The sequence below is a fragment of the Lissotriton helveticus genome, chromosome 9 (assembly GCF_964261635.1).
Source record: "Lissotriton helveticus chromosome 9, aLisHel1.1, whole genome shotgun sequence".
NCBI lineage: Eukaryota > Metazoa > Chordata > Amphibia > Caudata > Salamandridae > Lissotriton > Lissotriton helveticus.
In genome coordinates this window covers 889,111,793-889,133,611 of record NC_136070.1, presented here as the reverse complement: position 1 = coordinate 889,133,611, position 21,819 = coordinate 889,111,793, and the positions used below count along the sequence as shown (strand labels likewise).

General features: G+C 46.2%; 1 protein-coding gene across 1 annotated transcript in view; it reads left to right on the top strand.

Moving 5' to 3' along the window:
- The window catches only part of LOC144783032 (olfactomedin-4-like), a 57,703-nt gene extending 40,185 nt beyond the window's left edge, over window positions 1-17,518 (top strand). Inside the window, exons 4-5 of the mRNA XM_078662216.1 lie at window positions 1,124-1,274; window positions 16,433-17,518. Coding sequence (XP_078518342.1) covers window positions 1,124-1,274; window positions 16,433-17,271 — 990 coding nt within the window. The 3' untranslated portion in view covers window positions 17,272-17,518. The remainder of the gene's footprint in view (window positions 1-1,123; window positions 1,275-16,432) is intronic.
- Window positions 17,519-21,819: the final 4,301 nt, after the last annotated feature.

Here is a 21,819-nt window from a genome sequence, read left to right as displayed (position 1 = left end):
TAATTCAGTACCAACAGGATGAATATTGTACCTGGTATGAGAGCTCACTCTGTTCAGATATTGTTGCCACCCAGATATATGGCAATTCATTTTCCTGGAAATGCCTGTAGTTTGTACAAGACAGACTCTGGGGGCCCGATTCACAGAACTAACTTAAGACAAAATCCTGAACTTACAACTTTTGGAATTCACAGAACGTACTTCCTAATTTTAGTATTCACAGAATGCACTCACTACTTTTGGTATTCACAGAATGGATTTACGACTACTAACTTTAAGTCCACACTTGTGCCAGAGATTCCAGCCCGGAGGCGGAAATTCTGGCCCGGATGTGGAGATTCCGGCCCAGAGGTGGAGATTCCATCCCGGAGGTGGAGAATCCGGCCCAGAGGTGGAGAATCCATCCAGTGCCAGAGATTTAGCCACAGCCAAAATCTCCACCTCTGGGCTGGAATCTCCACCTCCGGGCCGGAATCTCCACCTTCGGGCCGGAATCTCCGCCTTCGGGCCGGAATCTCCGGCCCGAGTGCAGACGTAAAGTTAGTAGTCGTAAATCCGTTCTGTGAATACCAAAAGTAGTAAGTGCATTCTGTGAATACCGAAAGTAGTAAGTACGTTCTGTGAATACAAAAAGTAGTACGTTTAGGATTTTGTCTTAAGTTAGTTCTGTGAATCGGGTCCTGGGACACTCCTCATTGGGAATGCATGCCACCGCTGATCCCCCCCCCATAACGTACTGAACTTCGTTCTAATATTGAATTCCTATCTTTACCTAGAAAACACACCACTCATACTCATCTTTACAAGCGATGTCCAATCCCAAAGCTGTGTGTACACACCCACTCTAGATACCTCCTCCATTCATCACCCCTACATTTATTAATTCAATTGCCTCGTGAATTGAATGCAGTTTTCCATGTTCCTTCTCTAAAGCCCATTGAATCCTTTTCGGGCATTGACAGTCCTATAGAAATTTGTATTAATAGATACAAACGTTTTAATGAATAAATGCAAGCATTTTATGAGTACATACAAAAACACATTTGGTTGCGCCATTGGCACCCCACCACAAATGGATTGCTTTAGTCTCTTGTGATGGCATTTAAATGTTCTTTTCTTGCAGATAAAAAACATCTCCTTGATGGTGAATCAGCTGGAATCTTATGACAAAAACAACGTGCTAGCAGTGCGGCGAGAAATGATGGCCCTGCGGAAGCGACTCCAGGACTGCGAGACAAACCAAGGGAAGCCCACTCCTTCGCCTCCCACCTATGGTGAGTAGTGAGACTGCTTTTCAATCTTACTGCAGAGTTAACTACCATATTAACCCGTTAAGTGCGGCTGTCAGCGCACTCCCTCACTAATGCATCTGTCAGCCATTGGCTGACACTGGGGAGGGTTAAAAAGGTCCCTCTTGTGCTTTGTATTAAAGGGTTTACTTTTTCTTCTGCAGCTCAGGAAGAGCTTCCCAAGCAGCCTGAATGTTTTTTTTATTTGTAATGATGATCAGTGCGCAGAGCATTAATTCTAAAAGTGAAAGTAAAATGAGCAGATTGGCTCCTTTTACTTTCACTGGACAGCTGCTTGAGGCAATATCTCAGCCTCGAGTATTGATTCTCTTGGGAGAGGTATTGTTGGAAAGGTGAATATCTCCCCTTTCTAGTGGTATCCCCGCCCAGTGGATTCTTGCTTGGGAATCACCACATGAGAGCGATCCCCAAACAGGGAGACATCCATTATCCACCAGGGATAGGTGGAGTGACCCCTTAGGCAAGGGCTCGTGTTCCCCCAAAACCCACCTCAAAAATGTCAGTCTTTCTGGGGCGGAGCTAGCCACGCTAGGAAATGGCCGCGCCTTAGGCGAGCTCTCCAGATCAAGCCCCTATCCTGCAACAATCCTGGGTTTATAGCCAACAATTGCCAACAAACTTTGACCGCTTTGGGGAGAGAAGACGCTGGGCTATCTTTTGATGCCAGTATCGGAATAATCGGTTACCATCGCCGATCATCCCTCCGACCGCATCGAGAGCTGAGAACACATCTTGCCCGCCGTGCGTAACCACGCTGGCCTCCCGCAAGCCCGCGGCTCCGGAGGTGGAAGACAGACCGCGGCGGAGATCGCAGCGGAGCTGAAGCCTCAGACCACTACAACCGCTAAAAGCCGACTAACCACCGGAAACCTACCTAAACCATAACTACACTACAGGAGGAGCCGGGACATGTGGAGAGAACACGAAAAAGGTACGCCTACGACCAATATGCATACAGCCCCGAACTAACGCCTGAAACTGAAGATATGCATTGAGCGCGCCATATCCTTACCCGATTGACCTGCATCTGGCGACTGTGATACGGAAAGAAGCTGAGTACAGCGGCTGCACCCCACCTGCTAGTTGATTGCTGCAAAACCAGGAGACAAATCGGCGCGGCGTGAGGAGCACCTAGTAGCAGCGCACCTACTATACGATAAGATCTCATTCGCTGACTAGGCCGCCAACACGTGGCTGCATCCGCGGCCGTGTCCTCTGCCGCCACGTGCAATTGAGATCGCCCTGCCTGAGAATAAGCGCTGCTGCCCTCTACTACTGCTGCCGCTTCTGCCTGATAAAAAGCATGGATAAGCCGGAGAAAACACAAACAAAACTCCAATTTGATAATCAGCGGAAAGCGACCACACCGCCAACCGACAGACCTCAGCCAGCCCGAAACGCTGCCTCCCCCCCCACCACGCAAGCCGCGGTAGATGTTTCGGAAATGTTCGCTACCATACAATCCACCCTACTAACATTGATGGTAAAATTGACTCATTAACCTACAGGGTGGATCGCATGTCCGAGCGGCTGGACAAGCACACTGAGCGAATTGACCTAGCGGAGCGCCGCATATCTGACGCTGAGGACGCTGCTCAACAGCTTGACTTGAAACACAAAAAAATGGATAAACTCATTCAAAGCTTAACGGCCAAGACAGAAGACTTGGAGGCAAGATCTAGGCGATGCAACCTACGCATTTTGGGAATTGCTGAAACAACTCGCACCGGTAAAATGGAGAACTATGTGGAAACTCTCCTGACAACGGTCCTTGGCAAAGATATCTTTTCCCCGGTTTTCATTGTAGAGCGAGCACATCACACGCTGGCGCCACAACCTGCGGTTGGGGCCAAACCGCGCCCTATAATAGCAAAACTTTTAAATTACAGAGACAGAGACGCTGCGCTTGGAAGAGCCCGAGAAATAGGAACACTAACGCATGAAGGCATGACAATATCTATATATCTGGACTTTACAGCTCAGGTTCAAGAAGCAAGGAAGACATTTCTGGATATCAAAAAGAAACTGAGAGATAATGGCATCCCATACGCCATGCTATATCCTTCCCGCCTGAAGTTGACTATGGGGGGGAAAGACTGTGATCTGCAACTCCCCCCAGGAAGTACATAAATATCTGCAGGCCAATCATCCCACATACTGAGACGTAGATCGCCACGTGGACAGCAGAATGAACAAGACCCTCCTTCGGATGCAGAATGAGCGACTGCCTTGGTTGTATCTCTCTCCATATATCAAGAAAAACGAAGTAAGAGAACTGCTGTTAATATGCTCGCTGAATTTGATGTATCCTTTACAATGCACCCTAAGCCCCTGATTTACAAGACTATGTTGCAGAAAGACTGAACTATATGGCGAACTCACATGCCAGTGAAAAGCGGTACACAACTGTAGCATTACCAATCTGTCTGATAGACTATAATACCCTACTAATGCTAGTTCGCACCGATGCGAACCAGGCTTGATCCCCTAGCAACCTGCTGCTAGGGTTTATGGCGGGCGGCTGCCGACCCCCCCTGTGTATTACACACTGTTTGCTCTTTATAGGTAAACCCATGCATGGACAAGATGTAATTGTTTGGGTATTCGCCTGTCTTTTCTTTAGTTCTAGGCAGAAGTTAATGGGACTAGGCTTTGTCATGTTTGGGATGGCGAAGTGGGTGGGGGGCAGGAGTTGGGGATTTGTTGAGATTGACACAATCGCTGCATACTGTTATCATTTGCCTACTTATGGATCCACTAGCATACATGAAAGCTCGATTCGCACAGGATCTTTGCAAATAGCACTACGGATAATTGATGGTAATAGGTAGACCCTTGAAGCTCATAACATGGAACATTAGAGGCCTAAATAGTCCCAAGAAAATCCGCCAGGTCTATGCCTATTTAGACCTAGCACTCCTGCAAGAAACACACTTACTCCCCAATAAGGCTGCGAAACTGGGATACAGATGGGCTGAACATTCCATATCAGCCACATACTCCTCCTATGCCCGAGGGGTATCGATACTTATACGTAAAGGGGTTAACTTTCAGCTAGACCACACTGAAAAGGACCCGCAAGGCAGGTTCATTATTATCACAGGCACATTGCGAGGTACGAGAGTAGGTATAGTTAATGCTTATGGGCCCAACACTGATGACCCAGATTTCTTCATGTCCCTATACACAAAATTACGAAACGCACCACCGGTAGAGTGGATATGGGGTGGAGATCTGAATGTTACCTTGAACTCCACTCTCGACCACTCCCGTGACACAATTGAACATTATAAGCGAGCTGCGGAAGCTCTTCTCGCTGGAATGGATGAATTTCAACTGCACGATGTCTGGAGGGAACGGCACCCCACCCTACGAGACAGTACACACTCCTCCACAGTACATAATAGCTGGTCAAGGCTGGACTACTGGCTGTTAACAGACCGGGCATCCACCTGGACAAATGAGGTGCTACATTTACCTAAAACGCTATCAGACCATAAGTCAGTTAGTTTAACATTAACTATCCCCACATATGCACCACCTCCCTTCACATGGCGCTTTAACGCCACGGCGCTGCTTGACCCGCTATATAGGGAAACGCTCCATACTGCCATAGAAGACTTTTTCACTCTTAACCAACGCTCTGTAGACAGCGTGGGCACTCTTTGGGAGGCCTTCAAAGTAACAATACGAGGGGTATGTATTGGCACTACTGCTGGGATATTAAAAGATATACGGACGCAGCTTCAAAACTGTGAGAATGATATCCGAAAACTGGAAGCGGACTACGAATCCACACATGACGCAACTACACTAGGGGCAATACGAGAAGCGGTCACACGCTACAATGACCTAGCGGAGGACGAAATTAAATACACCTCTAAACGCTATAGAGCGCGCAAACTAGGCGAGGGTGGGTGCCCTGGCCGTGTTCTAGCACAAAAAACACGCACAGCGCACAGAAACCACATAGTTACGCAGATAGAGGATGATGAGGGACACATACATTATGACACCCCGGGGATTATGTCTACATTTATTAAAACATATGGTGATTTTTGCACCACACAACACACAACCACAGAACCCGAGATATTACAATATATTGAAGATGTGGCACTAGTATGGCTTTCAGATACACATCGTGAGTACCTGGCGGAGCCAATAACAGAGGAGGAGACCCTTGCGGCCATCAAAGCCTTACGGAACGGAAAGGCGCCAGGGCCTGATGGATTCACTGGCGAATTCTACAAGACTTTCGCTGAAGATGTGATCCCCCATCTCCTCGAAATGTATGATGAGGCCCACAATAATGGAACCCTCCCGCAAACACTGAGGGAGGCACTAATAGTAGCGATTCTAAAACCTGATAAAAATCCGACAAAGGCAGAGTCATACAGACCCTTATCATTACTTAACACAGACGTTAAAATATTAGCGAAAATCATTGCCACAAGGCTGCAGCTACTCATCTCCACGATCATTCTGCCCGACCAATCGGGTTTTATTCCCGAAAGGTTCACCACAAACAACCTACGCACAATATTTGCTCTATTACACCAGCTGAACCCAGAACTACAGGCAGTGGCAGTGCTGCTAGATGCGGCCAAAGCTTTTGACTCGGTCGAGTGGCCCTACATGTGTACAATCCTACGAGCGATTGGCATCCCAACGCGAATGTTGACATGGATAACTCTCTTATATACGAACCCCACAGCCCACATTAAAGTCAATGGGTATATATCGGACGTAGTACCAATCCAACGAGGCACACGACAGGGATGCCCACTCTCCCCCCTCCTCTTCTCGATAGCGCTAGAACCCCTTGCCTGTAAAATATGCCAAAAATACGCCCACACCGCGCTTAGATTCCAGCTGCGGCCTATCAGTATCTCACTCTATGCTGACGACATGGTCCTATACCTCCGTGACCCTGAGAATAACCTCTCCCCAGTACTGCCCGGATATGTGAAATTCAGTAGACAATCAGGCCTGCATATAAATTGGAGTAAATCCGCTGTGATCCCTTTAACTGACAGCACCAGGGCTCCGCAACTAGATTATCCTCTTATATGGCAAGAAGACCCGATTAAATATCTAGGGATCTGGGTACATAGGGATGCGGAACTCGTAATCAGACAAAATTATGGGACTGCCATTGACCGCATAGAAACGCAGATACAAAGATGGATAGCTCTCCCTCTATCCCTTGCTGATAGAATCTCCTTGCTAAAAATGGTGATCCTACCAAAATTACTGTACTTATTTATCAACATCCCTATCACTCCTCCAACATCGGTATTCGCCAGAATCCGTACGGGATTTGTGACATTAATCTGGGGAGGGAAACAAGCTAGAATTAGTCTTCGTACCCTAACTCTCCCGTTCAGCGCAGGAGGATTCACGGTACCAGATGTGTATTTATACTACTTATGTGCACAGGCACATTTTGCGTACTACTGGCACCACCCAGTGTCGTTCTTACCACAACTAGCGGTTGAAGCAGCTGATGCTAGCCCAATACCGTTGACTAATATCATGTCGCATACTAGATCCCACCTAACATCACAGGAGATAAACACTGTGCGTACCACGTCCAAAGCATGGGAACGGCTCAGTCAACTTGCACACAAACACCCGATATATGCTCCGAGCCTTCCCCTGGCCTCACACTCTAAATTGTCCGTCACGATGGAACGTAACAACATGGCAATACTCGGAGCAAGCGGGCCTGTCGAAAATGGGGGACCTATACACCAATGGTACTTTCATTACACACAATGACCTATCATACATAAGTAACCAAACAATGCTATTCCGATTCCTATACCATAGATTAAGAGCTGCTGCCCGGGAGCTCTACCCCTCTTTCCCTGATGAACCCCCCACCTTATGTTATGTTATGTTATGTTATGTGTTTTTATTAGGCGCACAGATGCTCCAGCCAAGGAGCGTCCTGGCGCCCGACAAGGCAGCTGCACAACACAACGAAACAATAATCAAACAAATTTTAACTAAGGGAATAAAAAAGTTTTCACCGCACGGCGAAAGGAGAGCAGATCCCCAAGGGCACGAATCGCCGGGGGAAGGGAGTTCCAGAGCACCGCCGCCCGAACTTGAAAGGAACGCCCACCCGCTCTGCTCCGCTTAAAACGCGGGACAACAGCCAGTTCTAAATCAGCAAATCTTAAAGCTCGGGCTGGAATGTAATGGGCCAAAAGTGTAGACAGAATCAAGGCTGGGGACCCCTTCAGAATCTTATAGGCGACACAGAGGACCTTAAACTGGATCCGCTGGGCCACCGGGAGCCAGTGCAATGAACGCAGGGTACTGGAAGTGGGGCACGATCTAGGTAATCCTACCACCGCCCTTGCTGCGGCATTCTGGATCCGTTGCAGACGTCCGATCTCTGCCTGGTTCAGACCTACCAAAAGGGAGCTTGCGTAATCCAGCCTAGAGATGACAGTAGCTTGGATCATGAGCTGCCTAGTGGAGGCATCAAAGAACTTGAGCACTGGACGGAGCCCGCGCAGGATACCAAAGCAGCAGGCTGCCGTACGCTTGGTATGGCAGGCGAACGTAAGGGAAGGGTCCAGCCAGACCCCGAGGTTTTTAAGCTCGGCAACTGGGATGGGAGTAGGACCCAGATCCCCTGGCCACCATCTCTCTCCCCAAAGTTCCGGTTGTTTGCCAAAAATCATGACCTCGGTCTTGCTAGCGTTCAACTGGAGACAGTTGGACGTCATCCAGCCGGCGACCGCCCGCAGTCCTTGTTGGAATCTGGGGGCATCGACATTGGCATCCCCGCTGATCGTAACCGCTAGCTGGGTGTCATCGGCGTATGACACCATTGTCATACCCCATTGCCTGACAACCTCAGCTAGCAGCCTTACGTAAAGATTGAACAACGTAGGACTCAGCGAGGAGCCTTGGGGAAGCCCCAGGTCCAAAGGATGGTATTTGGACTGGTACGGCGGGACGGTCACACTAAAGGCCCAATTGGCTAAAAAGGACCGGAACCACTGGAGAGCGATGCCGGTGACACCAACTTCCTCTAAGCGACGCAGAAGGATCGGGTGCGATACGGTATCAAAGGCGGCGCTCAGATCTAATAGCACAAGCGCCGCCGCTTGACCCGCGTCAAGCACGGAGCGAAGATGCTCCACCATATACAGCAGAGCCGTCTCCGTGCTGTGACCGGCCCTGAATCCATTCTGCGTTACATCGAGGACGTCAGCATGAAGTAGATGTTCCGAGAGGACCGCGTTGACATGCGCCTCAGTCACCTTGGCGGGCCATGGTAAGAGTGAGATTGGCCGATAACTCTCGGGCTTGCTACCATCCAAATTAGGTTTCTTAAGGATAGGACGAACCATAGCTTGTTTCCACTTTAGTGGGACTACGCCGGAAGTGAGCGACGTATTGATCAAAGAACACAGCGGTGAGGTGTCATATGCCGCTAAGTCTTTGAACACAGCTGAGCAAAGCGGATCCGCAGGGGACCCCGACTTCACTTGGTGAGCCAATTTATCGAAGCTTTCAGGTGTTAAAGTGGGAAAAGAATGCAACCCCTCTGATGTTAATGGCTTAAGAGGTGGATTAGCCGAGGGAGTCGCCAACGGAAATGCCCGATAAATGGCGTTGACCTTTTCCAAAAAGAAATCAGCTAGTTTTTCACAGTGCTCAACAGAGCTCTGGTGGCTCGTCGTTACCTTTTTGGCCGTGAGATCTTTCAGCACCTTGAAGATAGCCTTAGACGGGTTAGAACTCGTCCTGAATTGTGCGGCATAGAGGGCGGCGCGGGTTCTGCATCCTGCCCGGTGATACAATTTCACCGTAGACAGGTACAAGATTTTCTTCCCGCTATTATAGGATTTGCGCCAGGCCCGCTCTGCACGCCTACAGGAAACCTTCAATGCCCGCAGCGAGTCATCGTACCAAGGGCTGGATTTACCAGTCCCCACTTTACAGCATACAATTGGGATGAGGGTGTCTAAAGCCCTGGTGACCCAGTTACAAAACCTATCATAGACCTGATCAGCTGACCCGATGATATCAAAGGGGTCGGTCGATAAAAGATGGAAAAACTCATCCAGCTTTAGTTTGTTCCAGCGTCGTCTCGGAATAGAACACACCACTGACTTAGGTTGTATAGCCGGTGTAGGGCAGTGGATCTGTATCAAATAATGATCAGTCCATGCCAATGGTGTATAGCTGGAGATGCAGGCTTCCGAAAGGTTGGTAAAAAACGGATCGAGGGTATGGCCCCCTGAATGGGTGGGCTGTGACACCAGCTGAGTCACCTTACACTCACTGCAACTACTGTTGACATTGCCTGACAATGCGCACATCATATCCAAACTGTACAGGCAGGCACAGTCAGAGATAGGAACTGACACTGTTAGAGCAAGAGACAAATGGTCCTCACTGCTGGATACCCCCCTCACGGAGGAAGACTGGACGACTAGTTGCGCACTGATCACACTTCTCACTCCGAATGGAAACCTGCGTCTTATTCATTATAAATATCTCCATCAAGTATATCATACTCCCCTGAAATTATTTAAAATTAAACTACGAGATGATGCACGGTGCAGGAGATGTGGAGCGGACCAGGCAGACTTTGCACATCTAGCATGGTGCTGTGAGAAAGTGCAGCAGTACTGGATAGCAGTCACCAATCATCTAGTGAGGATGATGTACTGTGCCGTCCCCTGCACCCCTAGGGTATGCTTGCTTGGCCTTGATGTGCCGGTGCGAGCAAAGGGTAAGAAACTTGTAGCCATTCTACTGTTACTTGCGAAACGCAGAATCTCCATACACAGGGATAGTAGGCGAGCCCCAGCGCTTAAGAAATGGATAGAGGACGCTGTTTACTGCAGGGATACCTTTTTAATATACGCTGAGGAACTGCCTGCTGTCTCTAAACCATCGAATATCTGGGAACCGTTATCTGAGTATTTGCTTGAAAATCCAGATCTGACAAAAACGGCTTCTATTACCATGTTCTGACTATACATATTAATATCTGATTATATTACATGTTGAGACCTGCCTATACTGTATGTTTCTTAGACGCACCTGTAATGCTGTGCTAATTTCGTGCTTTGCTTTTTAGATCCACCTTTGTAATTTTAAGATTTACATACTAAATGCATGTGACTGATGTACAATCTGTTCTATGTTCACTTTATGGAATAAAACTGATAAATAAAATAAAAAATAAAATGTCAGTCTTTCTGCGTACTTTTTGTTCTATAAATATAGGGTAGGGGTCTGCCTACCAAGACATGGCCATGTCCCCAAACCAAATGGATATGGCAACAGTCTTTCTGCCCCGCCAGGGGAGCCGATTGGGGTAATTACCTCCAATATGCACCCTTAGGGCAGGCAGGCAGAGAGCCCACTAGACATCAGGTTATTTTTTTTAAATAAAAATATAGAGGTGGGGATGCCCCCACCAAAAACAAAAAAGCCAGACACTCTTTCTGCCGTCCTGGGGGTAGATGGGGCTAATTACCCCATCTAGGTATCAGGGATTTTTAAAAGTAAAAATATAGGAGTGGAAGCTGCCCACTCGGGCATGGCCATGTGCCAACCCCCCAATAGACGGGACAGCACTGTGTCTGCCCCCCCGGGGGGATGGCTGGGGTGACTACACTCAATCTGCACCAGGTTATATTTTTAAAATAAAATATATTGTTGGTGCTTCCCACAATGGGCACCGTCATTTCCCCCCAGCAGAAACATGAGCCTTCCAAATGAAATCTAGTGTTTAAGAAAGAAAAATCCCCTCTAAATCATATGCTAGTACGGGTTCCCACACATTTAGAAATGTACAGATACAAACACTTCTCCTCAACTCCATATCTTGTGCCCATTTATGAAATACATATGTTTTCTTGATACAGTTTTTTCATTCTAAATACTTCACCATATGAATTGGTCTATACTCAGTACAATGAAAAAACATTGTATGGTGCAGGTCAGTTGTTGTCTCTGGGTACCTTGGGTTCTTGGAGAACCTACAAACCCTGTATACCTCCGCAATAAGAAGAATCTAGCGGACATAATGGTACATTACTTTTGTAAATCGACCATCATGACAAAAGGTTACAGATGAAAACAATGGAAAAAATGGCCATTTTTCCTACTCATTTTCAGAATTTCTATATTTCTACAGTTAGTTTCATTGGGAAAACATTGAATGATCTACACATATGACCCCTTGCCAAATTTAGAATTTTGGCTACTTTTCAGAAATATATAGCTTTCCTGTATCACTTTACAGTTTTACATTGGTTTCCACCACAAACTGGAAGTAGGTTGAGAGCACAAAATATTGGAAAAATCACATGAAAAATGCCAAAACTGTAGTAAAAAATAGTTTTGTATACATATCTGCATATTCCTGAAAGCTGAAGATGGTGACTTTAGCACAGCACTTAAATCCAGAGCACTTTTTTGCTATTTTTCCCCCTAAAAGCAAAATGTGGCTATATTTTGCCGATATTCTTGGTCCCGCCCAAGGGAATCCACAAACCCTGGTTATCTTTAGAATCCCCAGAATGTTGGAAAAAAGGACCCATGTTTGGTATGGATACCCTCTGTTAAAATAAAATAATATTAGAGCCCTAAGGTCAAACTACCCCGAATAGCCCAGAAAAGGGCTGGGGGAAGCAGCTAAGGGGTTAACTCCCTAGTCAGCAGATGAGGCAAATTCAACCTTGTCTTCACCATCCCTGCTCTTCAAGTAGTGAGATCTATCAGTGCACCACAATCCTGTCATGTGGCAGCATTTGGTTCACCCAGTACTGGCTCCCTCCAAACAGCAAAACTGTTCGGCAGCACCCCATTGCTGTTTCAGTGGCTTAGCTGTCACATATGGTTCTGAAAACGAGCTCTTCTGCACTCTATACCATCCCTGTACAGTTAACCTACACATACAGCTGTCACTGTACCTCTCTACTATCCTGCCGCTGTAAAATCCCCACCCCTCCCATGAATACAGTACTCTGCCCCTGTACACATCTCCTCAATGCAACTACAACACACTCCCAGTCACACACTCACAGAGTACACAGTAAGCACTTCAGCACCCTAAATAGGGGTAATAAACGCTATTCAAATGCTACGATGCAATATAATACAATACAAACACGATTCCATTCAATTTCTCTTCACATACCACAATGTTACAGCTCCACCATCGAATCACCCTCGTTCACCACCCTACCCCGTAAACATTTAACATAACATGGTCAATTAAACAGCTTTGCAAATGGCTGTTCCATCACAACAAGCAGATACCTGCAAATCGTTCTTGTCCCCAGTTTATCAAAGATTTACCCTGACCACGCAAGGCTATATCAAGTGTGCCTCCAACGATAGACACATTTTTTTAACCTTAATTGCTCAAAAACTCCAGAATAGATTTAAACCAGATCACAAAATGCACCATCTGGAGACCAAGATTTGGGGCCAGATGTAGGTAAATCTAATTTACCGATTCATAAATACCTAATTTTACCGATTCGGTATTTATTAATCGGTAAATTAGATGTAGATAAAAAATCGGTAATTTCTACCGATTCGGTAAGATTCGGTATTTACCGATTCTGTAATTACAGAATCGGTATTTGCCATTGATTCCTATGGGCCTTGAAGCCCATAGGATTCAATAGCAAATACCGATTCGGTATTTACCGAATCGGTAAAAATACCGAATTGCCAAGGGGGACAGGGTGTCACTTTGACTCCCTGTTGCACCCCTGTAACTGGCTTGTGCGCCATGTGGCACACAGACATGCCCTTAGGGCATGTCTGTGTGCCACATGGCACAGGTGTACATGCACAGATGTGCATGTACACAGGGATTCGGTATTTACCATGCAATTGTATTACATGGTAAATACCGAATCCTGAAAGGCCTGAAGCACTGTTCAAAGTGCTACCTAAATCTGAAAATACAGATTCGGTAATTTTACCGAGTGGTAAATTTACCCAATCGGTAAAATTTACAGAATCGGTAAATTTACCGAATCTGTATGTTTTTGAGCCCCTACATCTCCATAGCCCAATACCGGTCGGAAACGGCCGAAAATCGGTATTTTCGGCCGTTTCCGACCGGTATTGGGCTACCTATATCTGGCCTCTAGCTTCCTGCAAAATGTGGTGTATTTCTGTTGAGCAGTTTTTGCAATAGTGCTTCTTAAAGAAGTCTACGGAAAGTGCATGGGATTTTATGTTTTGGAGTAGTCTTCCACCCCCGCCACTTAACAAATCACCTTTGAATTTTCTGTGCACAAACTATGCAAAAAAAAGCACTTTGTTGGAAAGTTTTATGAAGTTTCCTCAAACATTGCTAAAGTTATAAGCAAAACAAAAATGGCATTTCTTATGGAAACGCTGTTGTAACCATAACTACGTATATACAAAGGGCCAGCACAAAAAGTGAAAAGTGAAAAGATGGCGCCAGTGTGAAACAAATTAAATTTTAAATAAAATGTATCGCTTGCTAGGGTTGAAGGAGCATTTGGAGAACAAACGGTCAGATGTACCAATGTTTTTTGCCGTTCCACACCCTCCAATTTGACAAAAATACAGGATTTGCGAATGCAAAACCCCTTTTGGGTAAATATCAACTCCATTTTGTGATTCAGAAAAAGGTTTACAAATTATTACTGCATAGCAATTTGGAAGGAGTGTTAGTGGTAATTGTTCCAAATAGTGAGTTGGCCACCTATGTTTAAATGGTTTACAAACAATATGTTGGTTGCAAACTATTGATCAGTAACTGACTATCAAATGAGGTGATCGTGATTCACAAAGGGGAAAGGTTCTCTTTGGACCTCTTTCCCCGAGCAAATCAGGGCGCAGGGTCAGGGGGAGAAGGTTGTGGGGGTCTCCCATCTCTGAAGTGTTTCCCTAAGGAAGTGGCATATTTACAAGGGCTTTACCTCCGCTTTTTTGGCTTAAAAATCCTAAAAAGCGGAGATAAAACTATCGCCCTATTTACAAGAGGGTGCTACATGCATAATCGCATGTTAGCACCCTTTTTCCCAACGCTTCCCTTTGCATCTCTAATGAGATGCAAAGTGGGCGTCGCTGGGCGTACCCCGGGTTGACTACCTTGCAAATATCGCTGTTGTTCACATTGCGATATTGACAAGGCTGCCCCAGCATTTTAACACACGTTAGTTTTTGGAGATAACCGCTGTTTTCTCAAAAAACTAACGTCTGCTAAAATGCAGACTCACCTATCCCTAACATTGGGGTGGATTATGATGATACCACCCTGTGGGTCGTACCAGCAAGGTTATCGCCGTTTTGCAGGGAACATCGCTGGAAAACCAGCCATGTTCCCTGCAAAACACCGATAACCTCGCTATCTCTGGAATTTTTATCGCCCTGGAGAAACGCGTTGTTAATAACGCGCTATAAATTCCACAGACAGCCTGCGATAAAAAAATTATCGCTAAGCACGACCAGCGATAATTATCACTGGCCGTTGATAATATGCCCCGAAGTTTGGCTGCTTTTCAGAAAAAATGTTTTCTGTTGTAATCATCTTCGTGACTGTAGCCAATCGCAAGGGGTCACACATTGTAAACTGCTGAATGAATACCAGTTAGGTAGGTCATTCTGCACCCCCTGCAATTCATTATTTTGTGAAGTGGCCTATTCGTATACACTTTGTTTTGCAAAATAAAATAGTGGTTGAAAGATGTCAGTATGCAATTGGCGACTGCTGTTTGTGACCGCTTTCATAGTACATTTGGCCCAAAAGCTTCTTAAATGTTCCTGCTTCAGCAACGTGGAATCTCATAAAGTGAGGCATTAACCAGGGAATGAGCATGTCCTAGAAGTAAACAATATAGTTTAGGCCATTTACAAGTCACACCGTTCTGAAGAATAGAAATTGAGACACTTATTTAAACAAACTCTGTTTCAGTCAGTAGTTTTAGCTTATGCATAGTTATGCATAAACCTGTGCACAACGTACAGCCACATATACACATAGAAAGAGCACATTAATAAGCCTTCAAACGTTTTTAGGGAACAAAGATTGAAAGGCATATTTACAAGGAAGTGGCAAAGCGTGTCGTTAGGCTAACAACGCGCTCTGTCACTTTAGAAACCGAAGGCTGCACCATATTTACAAGAATATGGTGCAGCCCTGCATTTCCCCCCTGTGCTGGCGCTAAATTTAGCAGCCTAGCGCCAGCGCAGGCGACCTTGTGCCATAGTGCAAGGATGCTGGTGTTGAGGGGAGAAATTGTACCTTCCTGCACATAAACAGTCTTTAAACGGTGTTTTGTAACTTCTATGTGTGCTGCTTAATGCAGCACACATAGAAGTTGCAAAGCTTAATTTTTTTTAATTATTGTTGATATACAGGAAAGGACACCGTCCTGCACATAAACAATCATTGGTGTTTTGCTGTTTCCATGTGTGCTGCACAATGCAGTACATATGGAAACAGCAAAAACGAGAAGAAATGAAGCCTTTCCCCTTGGTGCGCCTTTTTAAGACCACATTTTCCCTATCAGATTTCAAGGCACCAATTCTAGGACTCCACTGCATCAAATCCTTACGCCTGCCTCATAGCAGGCATAAGGGTGATACAGAGCTATAATCATAGCCCTCCCTTCCTGCATTGCTGGAGTTGCGTCACACTTCTGACACAACTCCAGCAATGCTCAGTTTAGCCCTAACAGATACGTCAGTAATACTGACGCATCTGTCATTCCTTGTGACATGATGCGTCATATAGCAATATGATGCATCCATCGCCCCACAAGGAAGGTGCAGTGAAAACTATTGCATCCCTGTTTTCACACAGCGATGCAACAGTTTTCATAAATAAGGCCCCTGGTGTTTAGAGTAAGTATGCATTACATGTTACATGAATTAACTTAACACAATGTTGTGTCTCACCAGTTCACAGTAATTAATAACATTAAGGAAATCTTTAATGTCTAAACCATGCAGACAAACTTTGATCTAGGGATAACTTTACATCTTACTTTACATACCATGAACTGCCATAGCACACCATAAAAACAGAAGGTCGCACCACACCATGCTGAATTTTCTTCCTTGTTTGTCCCCTACAACAGGTTCCTGCAATCATGGTGGATTAACGAATGTCAGCAAACCCTTTGTGGTGCAGCTCAACTGGAAAGGTTTCAGCTTTAAATATGGTGGTTGGGGTAAGGACGCCTACACTGAGGCCCCTAATAAGGACATGTACTGGGTGGCCCCATTGAACGGAGATGCAAGGATGATGGAATCCTTCCGCCGTTACCAGTCCTATGACGACCTCCTCCTGTACAAAAGTCCAACAGACAAGTCACTTTCAAGATTAGTCATCCGTAGCACGTATGACTACAACAGCTGCGGTCAGGGTGCTGGCATGATTGCCTTTAACAATTCTCTTTACTACAACTGCTACAACAGCAGGGACATGTGTAAGTTGAATTTGGAAACCAGTGCAGTGGAGCGCAAGACCTTGGTCAATGCTGCGTACAACAACCGTTTCTCCTATGCTGCAGTCACCTGGCAGGATCTTGACTTCGCGGCCGATGAAGAAGGACCCTGGGTCCTTTACTCCACAGAGGAAAGTGCAGGTAATATTATCATCGGAAAGCTGAATTCATCCTTGTTCGTGGAGAAGAGCTGGACCACCACTCAGTATAAACCTGGGGTGACCAATGCATTCATGATATGTGGAGTTCTTTATGCTACCAGGCCGGTAAACACCAGACGGGAGGAGATATTCTATATGTATGACACCAAGACCAGCAAAGAAGGGAAACTGAGCATAATGCTTGACAAGATGATAGAGACAGTGCAGAGCCTGAGCTACAACCCTAACGACCAAAAGCTCTATATGTACAATGACGGCTATCAGGTTACTTATGACACCAACTTCTCCTGGGATAATACCCCTACCTAAGGAACCCGTTATGTGCGCTATTTGAATACCATTGAGGCAAAACAGCAGGGTTTGGCCCCATCAAGCTAGGAGATCCATAGTAACAGGCGGATCCAGTGTGTTTCACCGGAACACTTCAACTGCTGGAAATACAAGGAAACACCAGACCAGCTTCTGGCAGGAGACACTAAGAGTCCTAAAGGAATATTTCTGCCCTCTAAAGTTTTTGGCACTGTAATATTCTAAATAAAATGTTCAATATCCTGCAGATAAATTCTCATTACTTCAAAGTATGAAATGGTTCAGAGTTAATTAGCCTATGTTTGATCATAACACATCATCAATGAAGTTAGATTTTTATATATGTTTTCTTTAGAGTGCTTTTAATGATTTTTAAATGTTGTACTGCGTCCTTAAGAGTTATTTGGAAAATGCCCCTGAACAAATTGAAAGAACCTAAATGAATATGGCCTGTTATGCAGACCCATTTAGGGTTCAGTAGACTGGCTACCAAACTGTTGGTTCATCTGTCACACTGGTGGCAGTTGTGATGCCAAAGTTTGAGTTGTCTGTCATCAAAGTTCATATTTTCCGACAAAATGTTACCCTGTCTGCATGGCAGGAGCAGATTTGGGAGGAAAAAAAGATCATTGTGGGTTATCTGCCATGTCATGTGTGTCACATATGTGAGTCATGGCTAAGGATCCCCACTTCTGCGAAAGGACATGTCCAACACTCGCAGAACAAGAGTCTTTAATGTGATAGGGTGTTTTTATACTGAGCATAGGATGAGGGGGTTTTAAAAATGCAGCAGTGGCAGCTCTGTCATTAGGAACACCTTCAAACATCTCTCTCTAAATTGGGCATTGATGTCCAGGAGTGCAGAAAGAACTTTGCTTTTTTATTGGTTGGAATTCTGCCTCTAATCTACTCTATTTGAGGTTGGAGTTTTCCTAGTAATGCCAAATCCTTTCCCAAATCCTCCTTAGATACAATTGTTTTATCTATGATGTTAGATCTGTTATAAAGAAGGAGCCTAAAAACAGCAATAGCCAACCTCTAGAAGTGGCAGACTGCATGCATTGCTGCAGAAAAGAGAGAGTGTGAGCCCAACTTCTTTCCTTCTACCAGCTGAAGTACTCTGGAGGGCTGAAATAGAAAATGGAATACCTGCCCTCTAACAAAGGCAAAAGAGATTGCATTGTAGAGTAGTCAAGCCATCTCTTCAGAGGGAAACCTTTTCAACATCCATTCCATTGAAATGGAAAAATACATATTTGCTAAGCAACCTGTAAGTGTAGCTTTAGAGTGGAGCAAAGCAGCATTTCCCTTATTTCTTTTCTGGAAAAGTAACAGTTCCTCTACGTACTTCTATTCAAAATCATTGAATGATGGCTCTTTTCATAAGAAATTACGGGCTGTCATGCACTGAACGATTCAACCATATTTTCTTAGGACGAGCCTAGGCAGCGTGCATGCGCTGTCTTGAGAGACATACTGTATTCAGTCTATGGGTTTAGAGCCTGCCCCTTGCTTTAGATTAGCTTTTGTCAATGTCATTAAAAGAATTGTACCCTCTAAGTGGCTAATAGTTGTCACATGCCCCATCTTTTTCTCAAAAGTAACTCCCATGGAATATCCCTGCAGGACTTGCACACTTCCCTTTGTGTTTATACATTTTGTGTCTGTGGCACTTCTTTTCTATGTGTGCACGTGCTGTTTCTCTTGCTCCCCCAACCCACCCTGCTCATTGTAGCTCCCTAGCACCATTCTGTATGGTCACTTTAAAAACCCCCAGCTTTATCTCATCTCCAACCTGCCCCTTTGCTGCTTCATCTCACTCCCCCACCCTCATGTCTGTTTCTCCCTACCCCACCACCAACCAGTCCATGCCGGCCATTTGAAAAGGGCAGCGTGTACTATCTTCATAGCCACTTTGCTACAAGTTCAACAGCATGTAAAAAAGAAAACTCAGAAAGCTGGTGTACGGAGCTGGTGTACGGAAGAGAAGACTCATACCACTTCTCTTTAATACGTTAAGCACCCAAGAAACCCCTTTGTGGCAGAGCAGTGTTTGTATGGATACTATATCAACCTCCACCTTCTTCCGTGACTGTCTGTGTGTGTCTCCCTTTTGACCTAAAGCAGCGCCTCCTCCAGGACACCAGTGTTTACGTTTCCTCCACAGCTGTAACAAAGACCCCTGCTGCGGGGAGGGGGGGGGGGGCAAGCTCCAGGGGCACAGTACACTTACTGGGCCTGACTCTGGGACCAGCTAGTTTGATGTGGTCGTACCGTGCACGCAGTGATGGCACCATGAGGCTTGGTTTGCATGGCTGCAGCCTCGGCATGTGTTCACATGCTTGCTGCCCCATTGGCTACGTGGTCTTCAGGGTGGGAAAGGGTAATCATGCGCTGTAAACTGCACGTGCAATGGCGCCAGTGTCGCAGAGGCTGCCGGACAGACTGGGTTTGGCGCTGTTATGAGATCGGACTGAACGCAGCTACTGGAGAGAATCTGGCGCCTGCAGCCTCTCATAACGCTGCCCTGCTGGTATCCGTAGCTCGCTGTGCCAGAACCAGACAAAAGCATCAATCAGGTAATTTAAATACTGATTTTTTGAGCGCCAATCATCCCTGTGCTGAGCCTGTTACAGCGCTTGCTGCTTGGCTTAAATATTCTCTGTTGTAATTGGGTACAACAGTACACCTGACAAGGCCCTGCATCGGTGCCTCGTGCCCCACCAGTTCGGTCCGGGACTCCCAGGCAGAAAGGGAATCATCAGGCCTGCCCCTTCACCAGGCCTCGTCGGTATCATAGCGGGAGCAGTCAGAGGCGCAACTAGAGTCAAATTTCGGGGTGGGCTAAGAAAACATTTCAGGGGTGCTGAATCTTTAGGCAATCAGCAGAGTCGAGCTGCAGGGGCTCTTAGTAGGGGTGAAACAACAACAAAGCCCCATTAACATGCACAAGGTCTTTTAAAGACCTGTGAAGTGTTCGGGTGCGGCTGTGTGTGCGCCCGGGAAGTGTCTCATCCCGGGCTGCCCCACACGACGGGGGGGGGCGCTGAAGCCCTTTGAGGCCAATGGGTGTTGCGCGCCTGGGAGCAGTGGTAGTGGGGGATTGTCAGATGGATACCACCCGCCCAAAGCGAACCTCTGAAAACAAGTCGTTTAAGAAACCTTCTAAGCACAAATAAAAAAATTGTTTTTGAGGGAAACACGGCACCTATGGCCCCGCCTGTCAGGGGAGACAAGTTCCAAACTGAAAGCACATTATCTCCCATAAAGCTCCTGAAACCAGGTAGACAAAAAACTGATAAAACTGGCTGCTAAGACTGGGCTGCGCTCCCCGAGTCAGCTGACGGCTGCTGAGATTCTCGCTGGGGCCTCTCAGCTTGTTTGATCGGACCCAATGCAGGAGAGAGGGCCTACAGACTCAAACGATGTGGCATTAACTGGATCAATTTCCAGGAAGCAACCAGAAGGCACAGTCGGTGCAAGCTGCCTAAGGCAGAATCTCAACAATTGTTTCTGCCGCCTGGCTACAGGTGCAGGGTCAGATTGGGAATGAAAATCGGCCCGGGCACACAAAAAAAAACCGGCCCACATTTGCATAAACACTCCTCATATCACTGCTTTGGTGTAATCTTATAAAAAAACTTTAGGGGGGGTAAAAAAATGCACGCGTTAGTTTACACTGGTGAAACAAGTGAGGCCACTTCTATGAAGGCCCCCTGCCCCCGCTCAGTATGTGCACATATTAATGGGCCGGCCCGAGAGACAAAGGGAGGGATACCTCTGCTAAAAGGAGGTAATGAGCGCCCATCCGCCTCTAGAAAGGCCACTCAGACACCCACTGGGCCGCTGACTGTATCAGAAGAACAGAGACAGCGCCCAAATAGCCCCCCAGACTGCTCAAAAAAGCAGCCCACAGCAGAACTCGGACACCGGCCCCCGGGCATTGCCCGAATGCCCGCGTTACCAATCCAACGCTGTACAGGTGTCCGACTTAGACTGTGTCAGGATGTTCAATTTCCTGCCTGTTCCCCAGCCGGGACCCCAATAACTGTTACTGCCCTTGTAATACACCTTTAACAGGTGTCCGATAAGTAATGCACCTTTAACAGGTGTCCGATAAGTGCTCTGAGTCCCTGACAGCTGAATAGGTAGTGCTGAGCATCTTTACAAAGGCACATCTCTCACATAACAACAGTTTCACAATTGCCCTTCCATTTATGGTGCTTAGCAGCAGCAGCTTTAAAATATTCTAAGAGTTTCTGGTTGCTCAAATGAGTGTAATTTCTGACATTTAAATGCTTACCTACTGTTCGTTGCTTGATTTTACTTGCGAGAAAGTGTCACTCATTAGTTGTTGAATGTCACTCCTAAGAACACTGAAAATAAGAAATGTCAAACATAGCAATCGGAAACCTTGGCAGCTGTGGAGCGGCGCTGAGTGACACCCTTCTTGGACAGGGGGAAAGCCAATGAGCTGCATTGGCTCTAGAGACCCCCATATCTCGCTGTATTACACAGACCGAAGACAGAGGACCCTCCAAGGTCTTC